Source organism: Hipposideros armiger, unplaced genomic scaffold, assembly GCF_001890085.2.
Source record: "Hipposideros armiger isolate ML-2016 unplaced genomic scaffold, ASM189008v1 scaffold_1279, whole genome shotgun sequence".
Taxonomy (NCBI): Eukaryota; Metazoa; Chordata; class Mammalia; order Chiroptera; family Hipposideridae; genus Hipposideros; species Hipposideros armiger.
This window is the reverse complement of record NW_017732629.1, coordinates 130,558-153,248: the sequence shown is the minus strand read 5'-3', so window position 1 is coordinate 153,248 and position 22,691 is coordinate 130,558. Positions and strand designations below refer to the sequence as shown.

The 22,691-nt window shown below is 39.0% G+C and overlaps 1 protein-coding gene across 1 annotated transcript in view; it reads right to left on the bottom strand.

Annotated features, from left to right (window-relative positions):
* The window catches only part of LOC109377070 (calcitonin receptor-like), a gene marked incomplete at its 3' end in the record, with an annotated part of 109,610 nt that extends 93,793 nt beyond the window's left edge, over positions 1-15,817 (bottom strand). Inside the window, exons 1-2 of the mRNA XM_019633296.1 lie at positions 15,793-15,817; positions 15,072-15,285 (exon numbers count right to left, since the gene is read on the bottom strand). Of these exons, the coding sequence (XP_019488841.1) occupies positions 15,072-15,102 (31 nt within the window). The remainder of the gene's footprint in view (positions 1-15,071; positions 15,286-15,792) is intronic.
* Between the last annotated feature and the right edge of the window lie 6,874 nt (positions 15,818-22,691).

Sequence of the window (22,691 nt, the reverse complement as noted above, 5' to 3'; positions counted from 1 at the left end):
GACTCTCCCCTTCTTACTTTTAGGAGTAGCGGTGAGTGGCTGGCACACTCCTTAGGTACTGGAAAGACAAATGCTTTGAATATTTCTACTCATTATTTTTCATGGAGCAAAGTTCATCCGTGAGAAAATATGTTGGTATTTGAATGTAAATATTTTCAAGTCATTTTCATAAATTGGTGCAGCAAGTGAGACTCTCAAACATTATCTCCAGCTCCTTCAGATTGTCACTGGTGTCCCTGCCTAACTCTTTATTTTTTTAAATTAAAGTTTATTGGGGTGACAATTGTTAGTACAGTTACATAGGTTTCAAGTACATTGCCTCTCAATGTGTATAACTTAACCTCATAACTCTTTACTTCCCTTTGGAGATCCAGCCTTGTTATTGTCCCTGTCTGTTGGCTGACACACCATGTGACAAGCTCCTGTGGCCAATCTGCATCCTAAGTCATGGGAAGATATGAAACTGAATATCTGTCAAATTCTTTAGTTCAAGATAGTCATTCTCACAACACAGTGTATATTAGGTATACTCTTGTCTCTGAATATATTAGAAGCAGCTCTTTAAGATCCAGATCTCTGATGAATTCAAGAGATGAACCTCTAAATTAGAGTATGCTAAGAGAAAACCCTTCTGAAAGAAAAGAAATTGGCTTTGCTTCCTCATTTGCTTGCTCCAAGGACTGAAATATGTTACACTTCTTCTTTCTCTTTAAAAATACAGAAACTTCTTCTTTAAGATTAGGAACAAAACAAAGCTTTGACTAAGGAATCAGTGAGACACCCACTTTTTCTAATCTTCCATTGACAATTAAAGCCATGCTCAATCCTATCCAAGAGATGGTGTCACTTTTCAGGAAATTTATACAAAAAACAAACACATAACACACTGTCAATGTGTGTAATTTAGGAAAATATATCTGTTGGCATGTACTAGTCACACAATAAGGCCTCTTTTATACATATAAAAATTATGGTCCACTTTCAAATTTTATCTTCCCATTAAACTGATGACCTTTAGCTATTGCCTCCTTTATGCACTAGAGAATCTTATTTTTCATATCATCTGAGATATGAAAAAGATCTGGTGATCTTTACAATTTCCATTCCTCCTTGCATTTGTTTTAATGTTACTTTTATTGGATTGATATATACAATAAATCCTTTTCAATCTCATGTGATTTTCCTACTGAGAAGTTTATGCGCTCTGCCTATATGGACAGTATCATTTAAAACACACATCTACAGAATGATGAAGACGCATTTAAATCAGTGGGATCTCAGGTGTTTCCATTACTGGAACTGAGGTACGGGATAGTGAAAAGGAAGTTTGGGATGCACAGAACTGTAGGTGAGAGGTAACGAAAAGGAGCTTTGGGATGTGGCTAGAAGTGGGTTCAAACCCCAACTCCATCACTTAAACTAGATGAGCCACTTTAGCTCATGTTTTAATCTGAGTTATAGTTTTATCATCTGGGTCATAATAATTATAATAACAGATAGCAGTGATTGCTTGTGCCTTGTACAATGCTCAGCACTTTTCTTGCTTTATTTAAAACCCATGAAATAATCTTTTAAGATAGGATAATTCCTTCCTTAAAAGAAACTGAGGCAAACAGTGGCCAAGAAATACAAGTACTTGAAAGACAACCCCCATCCTGTTTCAGTCGCAGGGCATCAGGGGGTGTTGGGTGCAGATCAAATGAGACACTCAATGAGAAGGCACTTCCTAGAAGACGTGTACACTACAAAGCTTAGGTGTTTTATATATGGTCACTTTCTTTCTACTATAATCTGCCTTCTTGAAAATTCTGTACAATCTATAAAGTGGCACTCACTGGCATTAGGGTTAATCTTGGGCCAATTTGTAGAGCTTGCTTTGTGTACCACTCCTCATTCCCCCAAAGCATTATTTTCCTCTTTTAAAAGAGCCCAAATTTTTAAATTTTATAAATGAATACAATCCCTCTCTCCTTGTTCCCGATGTGAGGTAGGGGCATAGGGTTGACAAATTTACCATTTTTTAATATTTAAGGGTATTTAAATATTTAAAGAATAGTTTTTAAAAGACTGTCATCAATTACCATCAATCATCATTAGAGAAAAAGGAAGGATATTTTTGCTCCAGAAAAGGAATAATAGTGCAATTATTATTTGAAAAAAGTGCAATATTTTAGATCGAACAGACTTCGTGGCAGGAGAAACTCTTGACATTTTTTATCTTTGTTGCCAGACAGTGAAACTTCATTTAAATGTGTCTCCGTCATTTTGTCGATGTGTGTTTTAAATGATGCTGTCCATTGTGAATCAGCATGGGTCATCAGGCCAAATTTGAGAACTTCTATTTTAAAGTTCATGTGGGACCCTGCAAACAGATCTGGGCAAGAATGTATGCTCTGCTTTTAGTAGGAGAGAACAGCGACTCAAACCATGGGCTCTGTAGTTAGGCTGTTTACCTTTAAATCCTGCTTCTCTTCTAGTTATACCGTCTTTCTTTAAGTCGCTAAGCCTCACTGTTTCCTGGAGGTAAAATGGGTATGATAATAATGCTTGTGTTTATTATGAGAATGTAATGAATAATTCATCCAAGTGCCAACATAATAAGCTCTCTAAAAATGTTAGTTTTAAAGTTAACTTATGAACATATTATCAGTTATAATTCTTATTCTTATTTCTTCATATTAATTTATTTAGATTCTTTGATTTTCAGTTTTCCCATCTATAAAATAGAGGTAAAAATAGCTAACTTGCACGGTTGTGGAACATAAACAAAACAATGAAGTTTGTACAAAGATAGACATATACCATAAACCCAATTAAGAATATTATTTTTGTGACATTTCTCATCCCCATTCCCCTAGTGCATTCACCGGTGTCAGACCGCCCTTAACTCCCCCCAGACCCCTCGTCAGTGCTCTGCTGGGGACTCTGTTCCAGGCTGTAGCCAATCCCTTTGTTGTGGGCCTAAAAACTTACCTGTCCCGCTTATTTGTCCTTTAAGGTTCTGAATGCATCTGAAAGAAATTCCATCAACAAACTGCCTTGGGAAAGTTTTAAATGTTTTTTAAACAAGCATACTGAGAAATCTTAAAAGCAAAACACCTGCACGCTTACCACGGAAAAACTTAGCAATATCTATTTTGGACCTCTGCTTAAAAGCATTGTGAAAAGGAAAGAAAAAAAAGATGAAGACTGCAAAAAATAAAAAATAAATTCCAGCTTGGATACAATGAGGAATGCTTAAGACCAGATAAGCTTGCTTTCTCTCTTGCCTAAGTTTATATTTTCAGGTGTCCATCAGCCTGGGAAACTCAGAGAGTCACCCAAGATGCCACTTACCTCCACACCTAATGCCCACTAGCCACCATGGTGGTTATGTCTGGGTCCTGACCCATTTTTAAATTTAATGTGACATGGAGTCTGGCTAGCTGGAAGATGCTGGATAGTGATGGAGCCAAAAGGAGAAATAAACTCAGCCTATATTGCAATGATCTTGGCTCCTTGATAGTGAATGTCCTATTTTCTTTCTAATATTCACCTTTAAATCCAAATGTAAAATTGCCTGATGCACCATGGGATGGAGCTGAAATAGCTATTCCCTCCTAGTCCCCCAAGAACATGTGATGCAGTGAAGAAATCATGTATCTTTTACTTCTTCATGTATATGATGAAGTAATTGCATTAGGACCTCTAAGATCTGCTCTAATCATCCATAAGCACCTGTGTACTAAGGAGTGGGGAAAAGTAAAAGGTGTTTTTAGAAGACTTGCAAGTGGCTGAGAGGAGCGGGAACCTGATAGGGAAGCGTTATGTCCTTTTGAAAATTCCTCAATTATGTAAGTATGTAGATCATGGACTAACATAAACTAACACGAGGACTTAAGAATCTCAGTGAAGGCTAGGAAGGGGTATGCATTTGCAAAACTGATGGTGAGAGGTAGCTGTTATTGACAGAACCTGTTGTATCAAATCTAGAGGTCTTATCCTGAATCTTATAGGTGGCAATTTATAATAAACATGAAGAAGAGCTCAAATGTGTTTTTCTTGTTTTGCTCAGAGGTGGTACAGATTGGAAATATCAAATAACAACAACAAAAAAGGGGGGCTTAGAAAAATCCCTGTTGAGTCAACAGGGAAGTATCAGAGAAAGTAGGCTCTATCTCATCTTTCGAGGTTCAAAGCGCTATTGCCAGAGCCAGTATGCTCGCCATTTGAACCTCCCTACTTTTGTTTGTAAACTGGTTGTTCTTTTGTTTTCTGGAAGGGAAAAATTTAGGCATGGTCTAAATGAATTCTATAACGTAACATTTACGAAACTTTGGGCTTCTGCTAAATTGATTTGACTAAATTAACAGTTACCTATACTGAATAGAATGATGACTGTTCCTCTTCTATTAGGCACTGATCAATCTTCAAAAGCCTTCAAGATGAATTTCTGTGTTAAAGATCACGTGCTTTTTTTCCCCATCCTGAGAGAATATTTTGCATTACTGAGGGTAATATAATATTATTCTGTAATTTTTGAGCGTTGATAAAGTGCCAAAAAGATCCTGAACTATTTTTTCTTGAGTAATTAGAATATAGCATCATATCAAATTGACAGAAGTGTTAACAGTAGATATTCTTTTCTAATTAGATTGAAATGAAAGTTTTTTCTCATGCCGTATATGCTCCTTTTTCTTCCATTCTTTTCCTCCATGAATTTGATTACACTTTCATACAATTGTGGAGGATAAAATCTCCTCACTTTCTGATGTATTTCTTTCCCTGCCTCTAAAATGTAACCAACTGCTGGAAAAATGTCCTGATTCACAGGGCAATTGGGTAATCTAACGTAAAACAGGTTCTAGATCAGTTATTCTGTGCAATGTCCCTGAAACACATGTTTTTCCATTCTTTCCTTTATTATTCTTAAAGTGAGCAGTAACTGTGGAGTAAAAGAAAAAAGAAGCTTTAGAATAAAACATATTACACAATAGAATGCATGAAAAATTTAAAAACAGCAAATAAACAAGCTAAAATTAATATTAGAAAATGGTAAATAGATTACACAGAAATAGTAAATAAATCAAAAACATATCAGAGATATGGCACATAGAAATCACTTGCAAAAGGCTGAGCCACTTGAACGTGGAAGTACACGCAGACTTTCCTTTGGGTTTCTGAACAGATCCCTCCCGTTGCACAAGTACACAGAGTACAATGGTAGTCATCGCACAGGGAAATGAAACCATTTGGAGCACGTGGAAAAGAGTTGCCATGCTCCAAAATAGGTCTTGGAAAGTTTATCATCTCCAAATGAGTGAATAGGAAACTTGACCATTTTTAGGCTAATTAAAATTCAGTGTATTTGTACTGGCCATTTTTAGACCACTATTTTCCCCTCCCTCCCTCGCCGCACATCATTAAAACCATATATATCATGGGTTTCTGACTAGTTTTCATGTAAGTAATCAACATAGAGCTTTGAAATTCTATTTAAAACCATGTTTTGTAAAGAGCTGCGTTTTGCTTTTTTTTTTTTTTGGTAGAAACTGCACCTTTACCATAATAAAACAGATTAAGTTTTTGTATTGGACTCTGCTTTTAATGAATGAGGTGTCAACTTGTGGAGCACAATTTTCCCTTCTTATAAACCACAGGGCAGAGTGGAATACTATTAGAACAGGTACCTTCCGTGGCAGCTGTAGAGATTAATATTTAGAACAAATAAGAAAAAGCATTAGTTAATTCCTTTAATTTTGTAAGAAAAAGAGAGAAATCCATGGATCTGCTGCTGTTGAAAGACCTGCAAAAACGCAAAACTGACATTTTATATCGTAAGAACAAAAGTTTAGCTGTTAAGCTTTTAACAAAAAGTTAAATAAACATAAAATGTAACATAAATACACGTTTTTCTTTTAGGGTTTACTTACTCTCTGGAGCCAGGCCTCCTTTGGTTTCGTTTCAGAACCTGTCGTGGATTTGCTGTGTGTTCTTTGGTAGGTTACTTACCTTTCTGTGCTTCAGTTTCCTCATTGTGCAAAGGAGATAAGAATAGTACCTACCTGAGATGATTGCTGTGAAGATTAAATATGTTAAAATCTACAAAAGGCTTAGAACATTACTGGTTCATAGTAAGTGCTATGTAAGTGTTAGCTATTAACATTATCATCATCATTGAACTCTTTCAATAAATCTATTTTATATTTGAGTTTCCTTGAAAGTTTTAAAAGCATACTTTTCTTAAAAATCGGAAGTTATGCTTTGCTGGGAATCAGATAATGGATCAAGGTTGCACATTTGGCTCTATTTAGATTACGGAAATAATCTATATAGAAATAAATCATCTATATGGCAATAAGCAAGGAGTTGATATAGAGATTAACGGCAAATACTTAGTTTAGAAAGTACTTCTGACTGTGGCAGATCTCTCTGAGGCAGTAACATGTAAGCCAAGGCCTGAAGTACGAGAAGCAGCGAAATGTGTGAAAATTAGTAAAAGAGCATCCTAAATGGAGGGAAGAGCCGGAATAGCCCATGTGAAGAACAGGGTGTGTCCCAGGGAATGGGTCAGGGTCGGCGTGGCAGAGTGAGTGGTCCAGGTAAGGTGAGGTTGGAGCAATAGGCTGTGACAGCCAGGTCACAGAGGAACTGGGGGCCAAGGTGAGGAGTGTGTGAGCACAGTCAAAAGCCCTTAGGTGGTTATGAAACAGGATCCGATTTATATTTTAGGAGTTCCCTTTGGGTGCTGGCAGAGAATGTGTAGAGGAGGGGGCCAAGGGCTAGGGAGAAGGTCAGATAGGAGGCTGTTGGAGTGGTCCTGACAAGAAATGACAGTGGTTGGGCTACATTACAAGTGATGGCTATGCAGTGAAGCAGGCCTCTCACAGCTTTTTAATATGCTCACGTGTAGCATAAAGCTTCAAGTTTGGGAGGGAATAAAGATCCAAACTGATTTGATCAAAGAACACACATCAGGAAATGCGAGTTTGAGAATTACCTCCTGAATCACTGATAATGTAAATATTTTTTTTCCTGATGGGAATAAGAGTTCATTCCACTACTACATTATTTGCAGACAGCAGGGTTTGTAGGAATATGGTAAAAACAAAACAAACAAACAAACAAAAAAACACAATTGATTTTGGTGGGCAAGGGGAGTTCAGGGGGAGATTATGGAAAGGCGCAAGCAAAGGGGCTTTTCCTTAGGAAAGCAGGATTCTGGAATAAATGGAAATATTATGAGTGGCAGGTGTGTGGGAAACTACGTGAATCGACACCAGAGACAGGCTTTGCCTCTGATGCAGTGTAGCCCAGGGCCACTCTTATTTATGTGTTTAACTCTCCTCCTGGTCATCTACAAGAACATTCATGTAAATGTTTTTCAGCAAAAGCTCACGACTCCCGGCAACTTTGCAGACTTCCTTAAGAGAGCACTGGCCATGGAGTCAGTGGCTGAAATTCTCATGGCCACACTGTCACCTGCTGGTGGAGAAATACGTCATCTCTGCCTCGGTCTCCTCTTTAAGGAAAGCATCTGGACTCAATCAATAACAAAGGTTAAAATACCAGTTACCAAGAAAATGTACGGCATCACCTCAAATACTAGGAATGCCTCTTTAACAAATTAAGATGCCTCTCCATGAAGCTGTAACTTCCAGTTTTGATATTTGCTGACTCCAAGTTGGTAATTCACACATTTGCCCAAGATTTTTAAAATTTTAGTAGCTAAGGAGAAATCCACATTTCTCATTAACTTTCTATTCACTAAAATAATATATCTAATTTGCAAGCATATGTATTTTTCTCATTGGAGGCCACACACAAATTATTTGCGTTTTGAATGAGATTAAAAAAGAACTCTGTAAATTCTTGGTTTTTCTGAATTGCTCCTTGAGGTACAACGATCACTCTCCACGTTGCCGAGATTTTTTTGCCTTAATGCCATCTTGGCAGTCTATATGATGTTAGGAATGAAGAAGTGTTCTATTATTGTTGTGACCTTCGAGCCCAGTGGTAGGCCCAGGGAATGAGGTGCTAAAGCAATTTGCATGACTGCCTTCTCTGTGCCTGCATTCTTTTGAATCTTAGGCTAAAGAAATCCCATCTCAATGTCTGTAAACACCGACATATTCTACAACACACCCTCACGCTTGGAAGAATGTTGTCTGTCCGACATAAGGTTAGAAACAAATAATTATGCCAAAGTTTGGGTTAATTAATGTATGAGCCAAGCCAATTTGAAATTTAAATCTGGCAGCAGGGCAAATTTGCCTTTCCTTGTTCCCTTGCTGGCCATGTCGACTTTGTGAACACCTCGCTAGAGAGGAAATTTCCTCCAACGGCAGAGCTTTCCTTGTAAAATTATTCTTATCAAAGAGATGTTTTTTCCCCCCCGAGTATAGTCCTGGGGTAAGTGCTGTTACTTTTAGGTGCCAGGAAAGAATAAATATAGCTTTCGTATTAGACTGACACCGAATTTATATATGTTTACAATAAGTTCATTTCATATGGATTTAATAAAAATAGATTTGGATCAGACATGAAAGCCTAGAAGAACTATATCACATTTCACATTTTTTTTGTGGCTGTGCAGGAAATGCCTGCTTATGGACAGAGCTACCTAGAATGTCCACTTGACATAGAGCGTGAGCCTGGACTATGTTAGCCTGTTTCCCAAAAGGCTGGGCTTTCATTCTCAGTATAGCCACAGCTCCTCAAGCCCCATTGAGTTGGGAACTGAGCCTAAAGCCTCCAGGAATAATGACTTAAAAGTCCCTGGAAAGGGGCTCCCAATTCCATCTGTTACAAAAGACTCTGATCATTCAGGACAATTAATATATACCAATTATAATAAAAAGATCTCTAAGTCGTCATCCAAAGGTCATTTGACTGCAGTAGAGGAATGAGTCTTGTCTTTGGGCATCAGGCACCCAGGTGTTCATTGCAACTCTGTCGCTTCAGAAATACATGAACCTGGGCAAATAATGTGAACTTTCTGAATCTCTGTTTCTTCGCCTACGTAATGTGCTTGATCACATCCAGTAGGATTGTCATGAGAAGTGACTGAGCATCACTGCATCCAGCACACAGTAGGGGCCCAATGAATCGTAGCCGATTTTGTTATTATTTCAGTGATATTACTAAAGTCTGGGAGGTCTTAACTTGCTGGTGATTGGTAATTCAAACAATTTAGGATTAATTGTTTCCAGGGCTCTGGCCTATATTGGGAATGTGAGAAGGGAAGTCTCATTATTTCCCTGCCTATAATACCCGTAAATACCACCTAAGTAGCGTCAGCCCAGTGCAAGAGGCAGGGGAGGAGTAGAGGTAGAAGTAGAGGTATATACTTAGATGTTTTTCTTTTCTTTAAAATTTTCTGCTTTTATTTACTTCTGTAAAGGTGAAGTTCTCCTTTCCTACACCATCAGCTGAAATAGGTACACGTAACATCTCCCAAATCTTTATCTCTACTACAGAATTTTCTCTTGAGCCACAAATTTCTATATCTACTTCTACTGGACAACGTCCCATGAATAAGCCAAATTCATCATGTTCCAAATTAAATTCTTTACCTTTCTTCCCTAAAGTACTCCTTGTCTGGATTATGTGAATAACATCCATCCATCTCTCCTGTTACCTGTGAAAGAAACCCGGCATTGATCATATAATCGGCCACTTCCCTCATTCATCTCACCTCTAATTTCGATTATTCACTAACTGCTACAAAAGCTACTCCTACAGTAACCTCCTGTTTTCTTTCCTTTTCTATGTCTCATAAGGTGACCCTAATTGTTTCTCCAGTGTTACTGCAATAAGGCTCCCGGCTTCCTGTAAATTTGTATCCATCCTACTATGGGTCTAATATTCCTCCTATTTTTCCAGCGGAGTAATCTATCAGAATGGCAGGCTTGATAATTTCAGTCCCCTACTTTGACTCCTTCAAGAACCCCCATTGTCTTCATGATAAAATGCAAACCCCTTTGTAATGGGTGCCCTGCAGACCTCACCAGGGCCAACTAAAATCCCTGGCCTCCTCAAATCACCATGTTGTTTCACGCCCCCAGGGCTTTTTACAGCCTGATGTCCTGCTTGTAACACACTTCTTCTCCTCCCCTCCTTATCTGGTTCATTCTGTCTTGTCATCTCAATGCTCAATAATGTCCCCTTTAGGGTCAGCTCCCTCGGTAAGCTTCCCTGACACCCAGTTCAGTGCTGTTCCTCTCTGTTTCCAGGGCATTCACGGCATTTCTCTATTGCAGGACTTACTACACGGGTGCGTAATTGTCTATTGGTTTGTCTTGTCTCTTCCAATCCCCATAAAGCCTGGAACTGTAATTTGTCACAGTATCCCCTGACTAGGATATAATAGGCATTTAGTAAATATTTATTGAGTTTTAAAATATGAACAAAGCTATAAAATGGAAATTTGTTGGATGTGTTATGGGTGAATGATTAGTACTTTTTGAAGGATGGAGAAAGGTTAAGATTTGAAACGCCGAATTCTGAACTAGTAGACAAATGAAAGGCAGGGACTGGGGTTGCAGGAAGAAACCAACACTAAAGCTAAACAGCTCTGCCACTGAACCATTGATGCAAACCCCTCTCCCCTGCCACACACCCCAATTTTGAGGCAAGGGCGTAAGGGTTGAAAGTGAAGGATGGACTCCAAACCTGGAGTTGATGTTTGTGGCATCACTGAGACTTCAGAACTGGAATTAGGGAACTGTTGTGGTGGTCAACTTGACTTGGGCAGGAAAGATAAAGTGGGATTATATCATAAAACACCTTAAATGTCAGGCTGAAGAGTGGTTCTAAGTCTTACCATCTCTGGGCAATCACTGAATGATTATGCAATAGAGGGTGACAAAATGGGAGCTTAGGAAACAAGTCTGACTGCGTCATGTAACACTGAATACAGCACAGAGAGGCTGACTATTAGGAGAATATCTAAGTATTTTGTTAAAGGTAATAAAAGCTTAAACTAAAGGGGTGGCAGTGAAACTACAAGGAAGAAAATTGCAGCATCCATGGGAAACATTGGGAGTAGTCTTGAGACTTGATAAGAGAAGAAAGACAAACACACATTTGCAAATAGAAATTTTAATGAAATGAAGTGGTTAAATATTGATTATAAAAACCAAAAATATTTCACCGAGCCAGGTACTTTATTTCTTTGAGCAATGGCTCCATAGGTTTAGAGTATCTGGGTTACTATTTTACAAAGAACACCAATTCATATACTATTTTTTAATGAAGAGAGGCTTTTCATTTGAACAAAGACTCTTAACACCTCGGGTATCACAGGTACCAGAGAGGTATTATGCTATACCGGGCAGTGGCACGGAGCTGCCAGCATCATGGGAGAAACATAGCCAGCTCCTACGAGACAGATTTTTGCAGAGCCAGTCCAATAGTAGGGACCTTTTAACTGTACTCCTCAATTGACTCTTTCTATCCTAAAATTCTTTTCTTTTCTTTTTTTTTTTAAACTGTGTTCCAATAAGACAACACTCTTTCCAGAAAACAATTCAAGAACACTGCACTTAGAAGTATTGAGGAATAGATTCCAATAACATTTTCTACCAATTCTTCCTCCCTAAATTCTTCAACTTGAAAATAAAAATTTAAAGACCCAAAAACCTTTCCATATTACCTGTTTTCTAAACTCATAAAGTGAAGCCAGAAGCATGTGAATATTATTTTCTGTTTTAGAAATGAAGACAAGTTAATACCATTGTAACAACAGAAATTATTATCAATTGGTTTTATAATCCTCATTATATGGACCTCTGGAAGATCATATTAGCATTGAAAAGCACACAGTTGTAACACAAAATAATGCCTTTAATTTTAATTAAAATGGAAAAAAATCTCATACCTGAGTGGAATGATTATATTGGTGATTCTCTATTAGACACAAAATCCTTGACAACAGGGACATGTCTTATGTTTTGATATAACATCAGGCTTAATGCAATTCTTGGCATATAACCATCAAAAATATTTTTTTAATAAATGACACTTTAAAAAATATAGCACTTACATAGGACCTACTATGCACCAGCCACCTACCAAAAGAGATTTATAAATATTAACTCATTTAATTCTCATTAGAAAAACCTCATTTTATAAAGGAAATTAAGGCATGGAGAGGTTAGATTATTTGCCCCAAATCACATGGCTTCTTAGAAAGTGATGGAGCAGGGCATAAAACTCAAGCAGAGCCATGCCAGAATCTGTGTTCTTAACCGATACAGCTTTTTTAAAACATGCTGTCTTTAAATTTAAATATATATATATTTATTTAAATTTATATATATTATATATATAATACGTACATAAATATATATTTCATGACAATATTGAACTTAGAATTAGAAGACCTGTTCAAATACATATTAAATTGGACTTGGTTTGTAGCTTTGAGCAAGTTCATTAACCTAATGGGTCCTTAATTTCCTCATATGTAAATCAGAATAATAGCTGGTACCTCACAAAGCTATTGTAAGCTTTAAATAAATAATTTTGTGAACATTCTAGAACATAGCCGGCACCCGGGCTATGCTAGTTGACGTGCCAAGGAGAATGGTACTATTTTTCTCCTTCTCCCTTTCAAAAATGGCACATTACACATCATGTAGGTCTTTGCAAAACGAGATCAAGTTCTGTGTTTCATAAAACATTATGTCCAACATCTTCTAAAGGTAGACTTAATTTCCTAAAGCATTTTCTAGACAAATAAGCTTCAAACTCAATTGCTTGTTTTCTGGGGGAAAAATGTATTTTTTTCCCCCAGAAGCTGTTATGGTTTAAACAACTACCATCAAGGAAAAAAAGTCTTTTTCTTCTAATTGGGAAATCAAGTTTATATATATATATATATATATATATAAAAAAATATATATATATATATTTATATATATGTATATATATATATATATATATATTTAAGAAAAAAGATTAGACTGACAATAGAACATATGACATTTATTTTCACGGAAGACCCTCCGACATTAACAGGTTCTACCACATCCGACGGGAATCTCCTCGGTCAGTGATTCCCAATCATGGCTGCACATCATAATCACTTTAAAAGATGCATAAAAATGCAGACCCCTTCCTCAATGTTCTGATTTAACTGGTTTGGGGAAGGGTCTGGGCATCTCTATTTTTTTTTAAAGTTCTCCCATTAATTCTAATTTGAAGTCAGGGCTGAGAACACTGATTTAGGTTATCATTGAAAATATCACTGGTCTTCTATTTTCACTTTATTTTTACTCTAATAAGAATCAACAATAGATAATAACCTCATTCATGTTAACATTGAAAGAGTCTGAGAAGTTTACCGAGAACAGGGTTGCCACAGCACACCCGTGCTAAGATTTAGCTCCATTTTTTTAAGTTACTGAGGCAAATTCTATCTTTACCTAACCATCATCATTTATTATCTGGAGTTACAAAAACATAAGAAAATGGGAAACAGACGCCGTAATTATATCAGCTAATTTTCTTTAATTCCAAGCATCATAAAACAATACAACTCTAAGGTTAATTAGGTGTTCTTGTGAATAACTTATAATAAGGATTTCATGTTTACTATGCTCAGTGTGTTGGTGTGGTCAGTAAATAATTTTAAAGCATCTTACAGTATAACTGAATATTATTCTTATGGCTATAGTTCCTAACATCAACTGTAGATTAGAGACATAGAACCAAAACAAACCCCGGCTGACAGATGTTTTCAGCTATATTAAAATATTGAGTAGAAATAAGTGCCCACAGAGAATACTGACTTCAACTGCAAAGATGCTTTGCAAATCTAATCACCTTAGTTCCTCTCATAGTACAAGTGAAGAAAACCAGCAATTTCGACTTTTTAAAGCTGAGTTCTTTAACTGAATGCATAGTAAGCTAGCAACATTCTGTTACAAGTTTTATTTTATAAATCCCACAACACTAAAAGCATTCATTCCTACATTGTCTTTCATGGCAAGCCAAAGTGATGCAAATGTATAAAATATTTGCTTTCTGTTATCACTTAAGACACACTCAAACTTGGACACTCTGCTATTTAAACATTAGTTTCAGGAACTACATGGTTCCACTTTAGTTTATTTTGAACATTTCACTTTCAGTCGCCCAATAATTTTAACAAATAGCCTTGAACAGATGACTTGGTTCAGGTTAATGACAGCCAGCATAGTGTGAGGGTCTCCTGAAGATGGGTAAGTAGGACCCTGTCTTCTAGTCTTGCATATACCATATATAATATTAGGTAAAAGCTTGCAGATAGAACTTTTCTTAAGTAGATTTGCAAAATAAAGCCTGAATGATGGGTTAAAAATCTAACTGGATTGTTGATTTCTGACTTTGATTGGATTTTCTTGGACCTGAAGAAAAATGAATGTTTCAAAAAGAAGAATTAATTTGTTAGAGCTTTTCTTGATGTCTTTCACCCAGGCTTGGAAAGAGCATCATGAAAAAAGAGTACCCTTTTGGAAACTACGCACACAACATATTTTTCCTAATAGGTGTGAAGAATGGCTGCTATGCATAAATGATTGTTGGAAAATAATTCTCTGTAAAACATGACTTAACAAGCAACTCCATTCACCACTGTACTCATCCCAATAACCAGAACAACCATGACACAACACATAGATGCCGACGTTACCTGCTTGTTATTTAATAGACACCTTTTGGAAAAAATCCACCCCTTTCATCCCTGTAATTTTCATGCCCGATAAGTTGGAAAATAAACTTTTGAGAGAAAATTGATATTAACAACATAGTAAAAGTCACAGAAAATCAGAGGACTCTTCAATATGAAACCTTAAGTCATAGCACCTTTCCAGGACTTTTACCAAGGGTAAGGTGAAGCAGCTGAGACTAAGCTGACCCGACATCAGAACCTCCAACAATACAATCAAACTGCAGTTTTGCAATAATGATAACGATAATAATTAATAATAATAATAATAATAATAATAATAATAATGAAAATCAAGGTACCTCGGGCACCGTTACTGTTAACCATCCCTGGGAACATCCCAAAGCTTTAGTCCCCCTCATCCCCAGACCCTCCTTACCTAGCATAATTTCGGCTGGGTACTTGCTCATTACAAGAGAAGGGAATTTGCAGGTGGTGACTCCAGAGACTCAGGAACTCAGGCGTGAGCGCCTATCTGCTGCGCAGGAGATGTCAGCAGCAGGGTGAGGTGCAGACGGCGCGCACCTCTCCAACCCAGGAAGGTCCTCCAGACGCGCAGCGCAGCCCACCCAGCGCCTGGGGGGCTGGCTTTCCTAGTTGGACATGAGATCAAACTGCGTTAGTCTCGAGCCCTCCTTCTCCTGCCCCACTCCCGATTTCCTGACACTTGAATTCTGTCTTAAGTGATGGCTTAAACCTCGCCTCAGCTGGTCTTACAGGCTAAGAGGCAACTACTTGCCCCTCATGCTTTCTTTCCATCTCCCCAAAGTCCAGGAGGCTCACCTTCCTGGCGCCTTCCTTCCCTCGCTCAGATGTGAGCTGTGCGCAAACTTCTCCTGACTTAAGTCTTAATCGTCCCCCGCACTCCCGCTCCACCCCGCCTGCTTTCCCCCACTGCTCCNCCCCGCCCCTCCCGGCAGCAGAGGAGGTGGCTGCGGAATTGATGAGCGCCAGCTCCCCGGCTCCGGCCCCTTCCGCCCCCATCAGCCCCTTCCTGTCCCCGGAGAGGGAGGGGCGAGCAGGAGAGCTCCGAGCGCCTCCCCGCCAGCCCCTCTCGCCCCGGCCCGCGAGTGGGGCTGTGCCCGCGGCGGTTGCCTTACTCCAGTCCGGGCTGGGGCTCACCCCACGAGTCCCAGAGACGAAATTGCGGTGTAAACACAGGAAGCAGGAGAGGGACCCCAGTTAGACCTTGGGTAGGGAGGGGTGGGGGTGCGATAGTCTGGGCTGGGAGCTTTGTAGCCCGTCCCCGGAGGCAGCTTTCTGTCAGCTCAGTCCCCTCCCTGGGGGATGCAAATTCCGGAGGGAGGTGAATTTTCAAAAGAACCCACCCCAGGAGACCGTGCCACCTTGGCTCCTTCAGCCACTGCTGGGGGAAGGAGGGCGGGGACAGCACCACCTGGGAGCTTGTGGAGAGGGTCGCTAGTGGGCGAGGTAGTGAAAGTGGAAAGGGGATGGGTGGGAAAACGGTTGGCTAAGAGCTGGGGTGCTGAGAGGAAGCAAGAAAAGAAGCCAGGAGGCAGGAGGTAAGAAGAAGGACCATGGGGGTCCGGCAAGCCCTGGGAGAGCGTCCGGAGTTGGGGGTGCAGCCTGGATTTGGGAGAACTGCGCCCTCCACGTAGGGGGCTGGTGGTGGGCACAGTAACCTGGGGTGAATGAGTGCAGTGAGGACGGAGTGGAAAGAGAGAGGTCTGGAGTGTCAGGCGCGGGGACTGTGACACCTCCCTCTTTCCCCCTAAAGCCCTTGATGCCAGGCGGATCCCGGGACAGAGTCCCGACAGGGTGCAACCCGGGCTGGCGGTAGCACCCAGGGAGGCAGGCAAGTTGGTGGCAAGGACGCACAGCCCTTAACATCCTTCAACCCACAGCTGGGTAGAGCCAGGCAGCAGCGGATACTTTTTTCCTAACTCTGTGGGGCGTTGAGCTTTAAGAATGCAGCATCCCGTGCGTCTCGGGACTGTAAGGTGGCCATGCACCGTTCATGTTAGCAACACAGTGTGCTCAGCAAAAGAAATAATGGTAACAACGTAATAGGACGAGGAGAAAGCCAGACGGCACACTTTCCCGGGCTGCCCAAGTTTCTCCTGAGCACCTAGGACACAGAGGTGCCCTGTGAATGGGTCTGCAACCTGCACCCATGGGTTCTCGGATTCCTTCCCTGGAGAGATAAAATGTTAGAGGCAAAAGGTGCGTGTGTGTCTGCCCAAAGGGGAGCTCCCACTCCCCACCCTAGAGGGACTTCATGGACCCCTAATTTGTGTGATTGGGGGGCTTTCAGGAGACCCAATAGAAGACAGAGTTTAGAGTCAGAGCAGCGCTCCCACCAGACCTTCCAGGGGTTTTGTTTTCCCAGGCTCTCTCTCCCCTCCATAGCCCCCACCCCCCACCCCCTTCCCTGCCACCTCCAGTCTGGTGACCTAGAGGGCTGTGTGTGACTCACCATGCATTCAAACCCTACAGCACCGCCCCACTGCAGGGGAATATCCTACAGTCCCTTTATTCAGGGGATCTAAGTGGGAATGACATTGTTAGCAGTAAAAAAATATGACTAGGAAAGGAAGCAGGGCAATGAGGAGAGGAATTTGATAAAGGAACACACACACACACACACACACACACACACACACACACAGTGTAACCCAAAACCTGTACAAGAAACCTTCTGAATTCAGGATTTAGATACGAATATTCACTATGCTTTGACATCTGTCCTGAGTTCAATAGCTCCCTGCTTCCCAGCTGCTGCTAACCAGCCAACACCTGACCTTGCCTCCTTTATGAATTATCTTTCAGAACATTAATTACCCCTTTTCTGTGCAAAAAAAAGCAGAGAATTACTAAAGTTGTTTGAGTATCTCCTCTAGTTAACTGCTGGGGGGCAAACATTGAAAATTTCCCCCTTGTAGCTCAAATCATGGAAATAAAATTGAATCGGGGAGATTTTTGCCAAGTGAAGGGTGCTGCTGTCCTCTTCTCCGTGTGATACAGCAAGCATGGGGAGATTTTTCAGTTGGAGTTTAATCCTAGGGCATCCTATATCCCTGATTGACAACCAGTAATCTGAGAGCAGGACAGGCTTGCTCTGTAAAGCTACTAAAGATGTGTAGAATAGAGCCCTTAACACCGACTTAGACAAAACAGTCTCAAAATTAGTGAGACAAATGGCATGGGTGTGGTATAAGCATAAGAGACCCAGGCTGATTAAAGCACTAATTGGGTTAAAGACATTAATCGGAGGGGAAAAGCAGAGTTCTCTGTAGGCAGAAGATTTCAAGGATGGTGACGGTGGAAGTGGGATCAACGATGGAGCTCTCTGGTCTCCCAAGAGGATAAAATTAACTTTGTTAGCAATAGACGTTTATTGAACACCAAAGGGTTTTGCACCTTTTAGAAGCACTTGGAATTTACAGAAATTTAACTCTATTACTGTCTTGACACCGTCAAAATGTTTTCTCTGTAGATACTGTGTTGTATAGATTTTGGAGAGTGGGTTTTAACCTGGGGATGGTCTGATAAGAGGAGTTGGCAAGTGTTTTTGGAAACACTTTAGACCCAGGTGTCAGTCCTGAAATCAATTTAGTGTGTACAAACTACATTTTAAAAATGAAGTGGAATAGAATCGAAAACAGTAAAGTTCATCGTCTGTAACAAGTGTAGGAGCATGGTTTCTTGAAGCTTGTGTCTCTTCTATATACATAGGTGTGTACTGAGATGCAAAGTAATGTATATATTTTTCTCTGACTCAATCAAACGTCTTAAGATGCTTGGTTATAATAAGCCACCCTTCAAATAGAATACCTTGTATTCACAAATAAATCTTTAAATGAAATTAGTTCAGCAAAGGGGCACTCAGAAAATAATCATCTTAAAATGTGGCAATCACACACATTTCTGATATTTTCACTGACTACTTATGACTAAAATTCTGTAATTTTATGAGACTTTGTCCTCTTTCTTCTGCCTGTCTTCTTTAAAAAAAAAATTCTCCCCTTTGGGCAGATATTAATTTAGAGTGACAAATTTTGTCATAGATCTTTCTTCTATGTCTGGGTGCTAAAGTACAGCCTTTTGATGCAAACTCCACTTGAATCCTCCAACCCTCCATTCTCATTGATGAGAAAGTTTTGCCACTGACTGTGGGGAGGTTGAGAGACCCCTCAGCTGTGTCTCTCCAGAACAAGATTTACTCATCTGCAAAACCAGGATTTAGACTGTATCACTTTAATTCCATTTATGGTTCTAGAACCCAGTGATTTTTCCATAAAAAATTATACAATTTTTGAGTTATAGTGAGTGGAAGAAAAATTGCCTTTTATTAAAAATTCACTCTATTAACACGTGTTATATATGTAAAGGAAGGTCACACTTTGGGGGAGCTAAAAAAAGTCATTTAGTTCTATTTGAAAAAAAAATCATTTATCAGGTTAAACTGATTAGTTTGCTTTCCTTTGAAAAGACATTCAGGGAAAAATTTCTCGACTCTCTCAGGAACCCAATTCCTAGCAAGGTTTTCCTTGTATTGAAATTCAGCCCAATCCCTCATATGTATGTGTCGGCAACTTAATGCATATTTAGTATTACCTTGTATTTAGTATTACACTGGCCTAGTCACCCAAAAAACATAATACGCAGTCTCTACCCTCAAGACACCCACAATCTATTTGAGGACACTTGTTTCTTCGTCTTGTAACCTCCTTCCAAATAGACAACAGCTGGTGATTATGCTGTATGTAATTACCCTTTACAGATTTACAGACCTCATCATGACAGACAGAATAATAATTGGCCTTGGCGAAAAATAAATATTTTTATCTTGAAACAATTTGAACTTTCACCTGGTAGATCAAGCTTTCTCCTGCTTCACTTTTCGGCCCTTTTCACAGAAATAGGAGCTGATGCTTTTGTAAGTGTCTCTTTTATCTTCATCTTTCTAAGGGTAAAACACAGTTGTGTTTCTCTACAGAATGTGTCTCCTGGCAGGGAAATAACAAATTCCACTTAAACTATGAAGTGTCTTTCCAGGTTGTACTTCTATAAACTTCACTTGGGTTAACTGTTAACTTTATAAATAAATAACTCAGGGTAGAAAGGAATGATGGGGGCATACATCATTAGCTAGCAGTGGAAGGTAATTGCTCCATCTCTGATAAAGTTGGGAAATGTCAAGGTATTTCCTAACTTTGAAAAAGAATTCTAGGGGAAAATCCAGGAGCCAGGAGAGAAAACAACTGCAGAAGCAAATTGATGTATACATCCATTTATTAAGTTATTTAATAAGTAATGACTGATGGAGTTTTAAAAGTTTACATTCTAGTGGGAGGATGGAGATAGATAATAAAACAAAAAATAAGTTGTTAATTTCAGATACTGACAATGATTTGAAGACCACGGACAGAGGGCTGAGAGAGTCAGGCATGGGTAGTGCTGTGGTAGGATGCTTAGGGAACGCTCTCCTTGAGCTGAGATGTGAAGGAGAAGGAGCCAGCCACCCTGACTGAGCTCCTTAGTAAAAATCTCATACAGTGCCACTTCACCCCTCATTAAGTGAACATAAATACCACTTGCGTCGGGAGTCTACTTTTTTGTGTGTTTGTGATTGTGTGTGAACATTTCTTTGTGAAAGGCTTTCTATAATTTACTCACATTTGGTCTGTGCTCAGGAACCCGGCAGAGAGGAGGTAGCTATCTGGCTTGCACTACAGGGATAGGCAGTGGTAATTTTCAGTACTTTGGAGGCTGGTCCATAGGAAGTTAAATTAGGAGAGAACTCTCACACGGAGCTAGCCTTTAAGCATGGGTCGACTCAGGCTATGTTGGCAGAGTGTGAAAATGCAAGACAATATACAACTTCCCTCAGAACTAATGCAAAAGTTGACTTGTCTTTAATAGCTATGATTCTTAGTTTTCCATTTTCTGATGAAAAATCAATAGCTTTATTGATTTTGCTTTATTGAATAGCTACTGCCTACTATAACCTAGGCATTTATTTTAAGCACTTTAATGTATTATCTCATTTTAACTCTATGAAGTAGGCACAATTATTATTCCCATTGTACAGATGCAGAGACTAGATGCTTAACAAGTTAAATGATTTGACAAAGGAGGCCAGATTCTAAGACAGGCAAATTCTAATACATATGTATTTTATTAGAATTATAAATTATAATTATATGTAAATTATATATAATTATAAATTATAAAATGATTATATATACACTCTAGTACAATATATTTTTGACTGACCTTGATTCAGTAATTATGCAACGTATATTATATATATATATATATAGACTAAAATTAGTGAGGCATAGGATTATTTTAATTGGCAATTCTATCCAGATTGACATATTTTTAAATGACAGCCAAAAAAAAAATCTTTCAAAAAATAATTTCTGTTTCAACTAATCAAAAACTGAACACCTAGCCATCTGAATTACAGTGGATTTTTGCCTCCCAGGCACAAGTCTAATGGAGGAGTCAAACCATTTAAACAATTAATAATAATTCAAAGATCTGCAACAGAAGTGTGTTCTCGTGCCCTGGGAGCTCAGAAGAGAGGGGATTAATTCTGCCTGGGAAGAGATTTGTTTTTACTATTAGTTATCGTCTCTCTGAAATCTGATACCCTGGCACTAACAGACTCTGGTGTGGGTGGGCAAGTGTTAGAAACACAGAGCTTTACGTGCTCTAGAAATAGAATTATCCCTTTTTAGTACAAAATGAGAGGCGACATTTTACATTACATGGTAAATATACATGAATGAAATCACGTAACAGTAGAATGTATTGTCCACACAGCTTTTCTTTAGAGATCGTGTTTAAACATTTATAACATTGTTTCCAGTTCAGAGCTTAAACAAAAATTGTTCTTTTGATGATAATTTGCATGGCTGAGGCATTTAAAGGGTAGAAAAGAAAATGGAATCAGTATAAGCCATTAAGAAAAACTGTTTTTAAGGCAAAATAAAAATAGGAAGAGAAACAATTGACCCAATTCCTAAAATTGAGGCCTCGCATGTATGAAAATGTTTTTATAGAATTTGGAATCAACTAGCACCAATCTTGGGTAGCGGGAGAAGACAGAAGGAGAGAACAGAGATACTAGTTTATAAGGGTTGCCAAGTCAGATGGACTACTTTACTTCAGGGAGGATTCTCTAATTTCTTAAAAATCCTATGATTCTAAATGGCATAAGGGGAGGCCCATGGCGGGCATTTAAATACTTTGGAAATTGATTTTAATTGCATATGTTCCTCAAGGAGGAAAATGAGGAGGATTGTACACACCTGTTTCAAAGGTGGATCCTGAAAAGGGGAAGGAGTCTTTCTACATAAAGGGAACCATCACGACTAGGAGCAAAGATTAAAAGAGAGGACGGACCTACCAGAGATCAGAGATCAGGTATTTTATCCCTGAGGTGATTCTTAAACTACCCTTGTCACCATGGTCCGCAGGAATTGACTACAGAGTATTATATTGATTACAGATTACTGTATACATGGGAAGGAGGTGTATGTGGAAAAACATGTCTTCAGAACTCATTAACAGCCTCTGCCACTTAGCGTCAGCTTTTACCAGCTTTCCCTTCTCTACTTCAAAGGGGGGCAGCATTTTCCTATATCCTCTTTATTCCTGTTCTATTTAAAAAATGTTTTCTCTGTTGTTGTTTCTTTCAAATATCTGTTCATATTTTACCTTGTTTTTTAACCCTTTTCTAATATTCTTTTCCCATATACTCAAAATTTCTTCTGCTATTGCAGCCTGCTTTCCCCTTTCCAAGAAAGAATACCTGTTTATATTTTCATTGCTAAATGATGGACCAGCTAGAGTCTCAGATGAAACAGCTCTATACTATTATTTAAAAGGAAATGTTGTGTTTGTTATGTGTCTGAGTTGAGCTCTTCAAAAAAATGGGCAAACAAAAATCATCCACTGTTATATGCAGAATGATAGATTTAAGGGATTTAGAGCAGCACTTCTCAAATTTTGAAGTGCCTCAGAT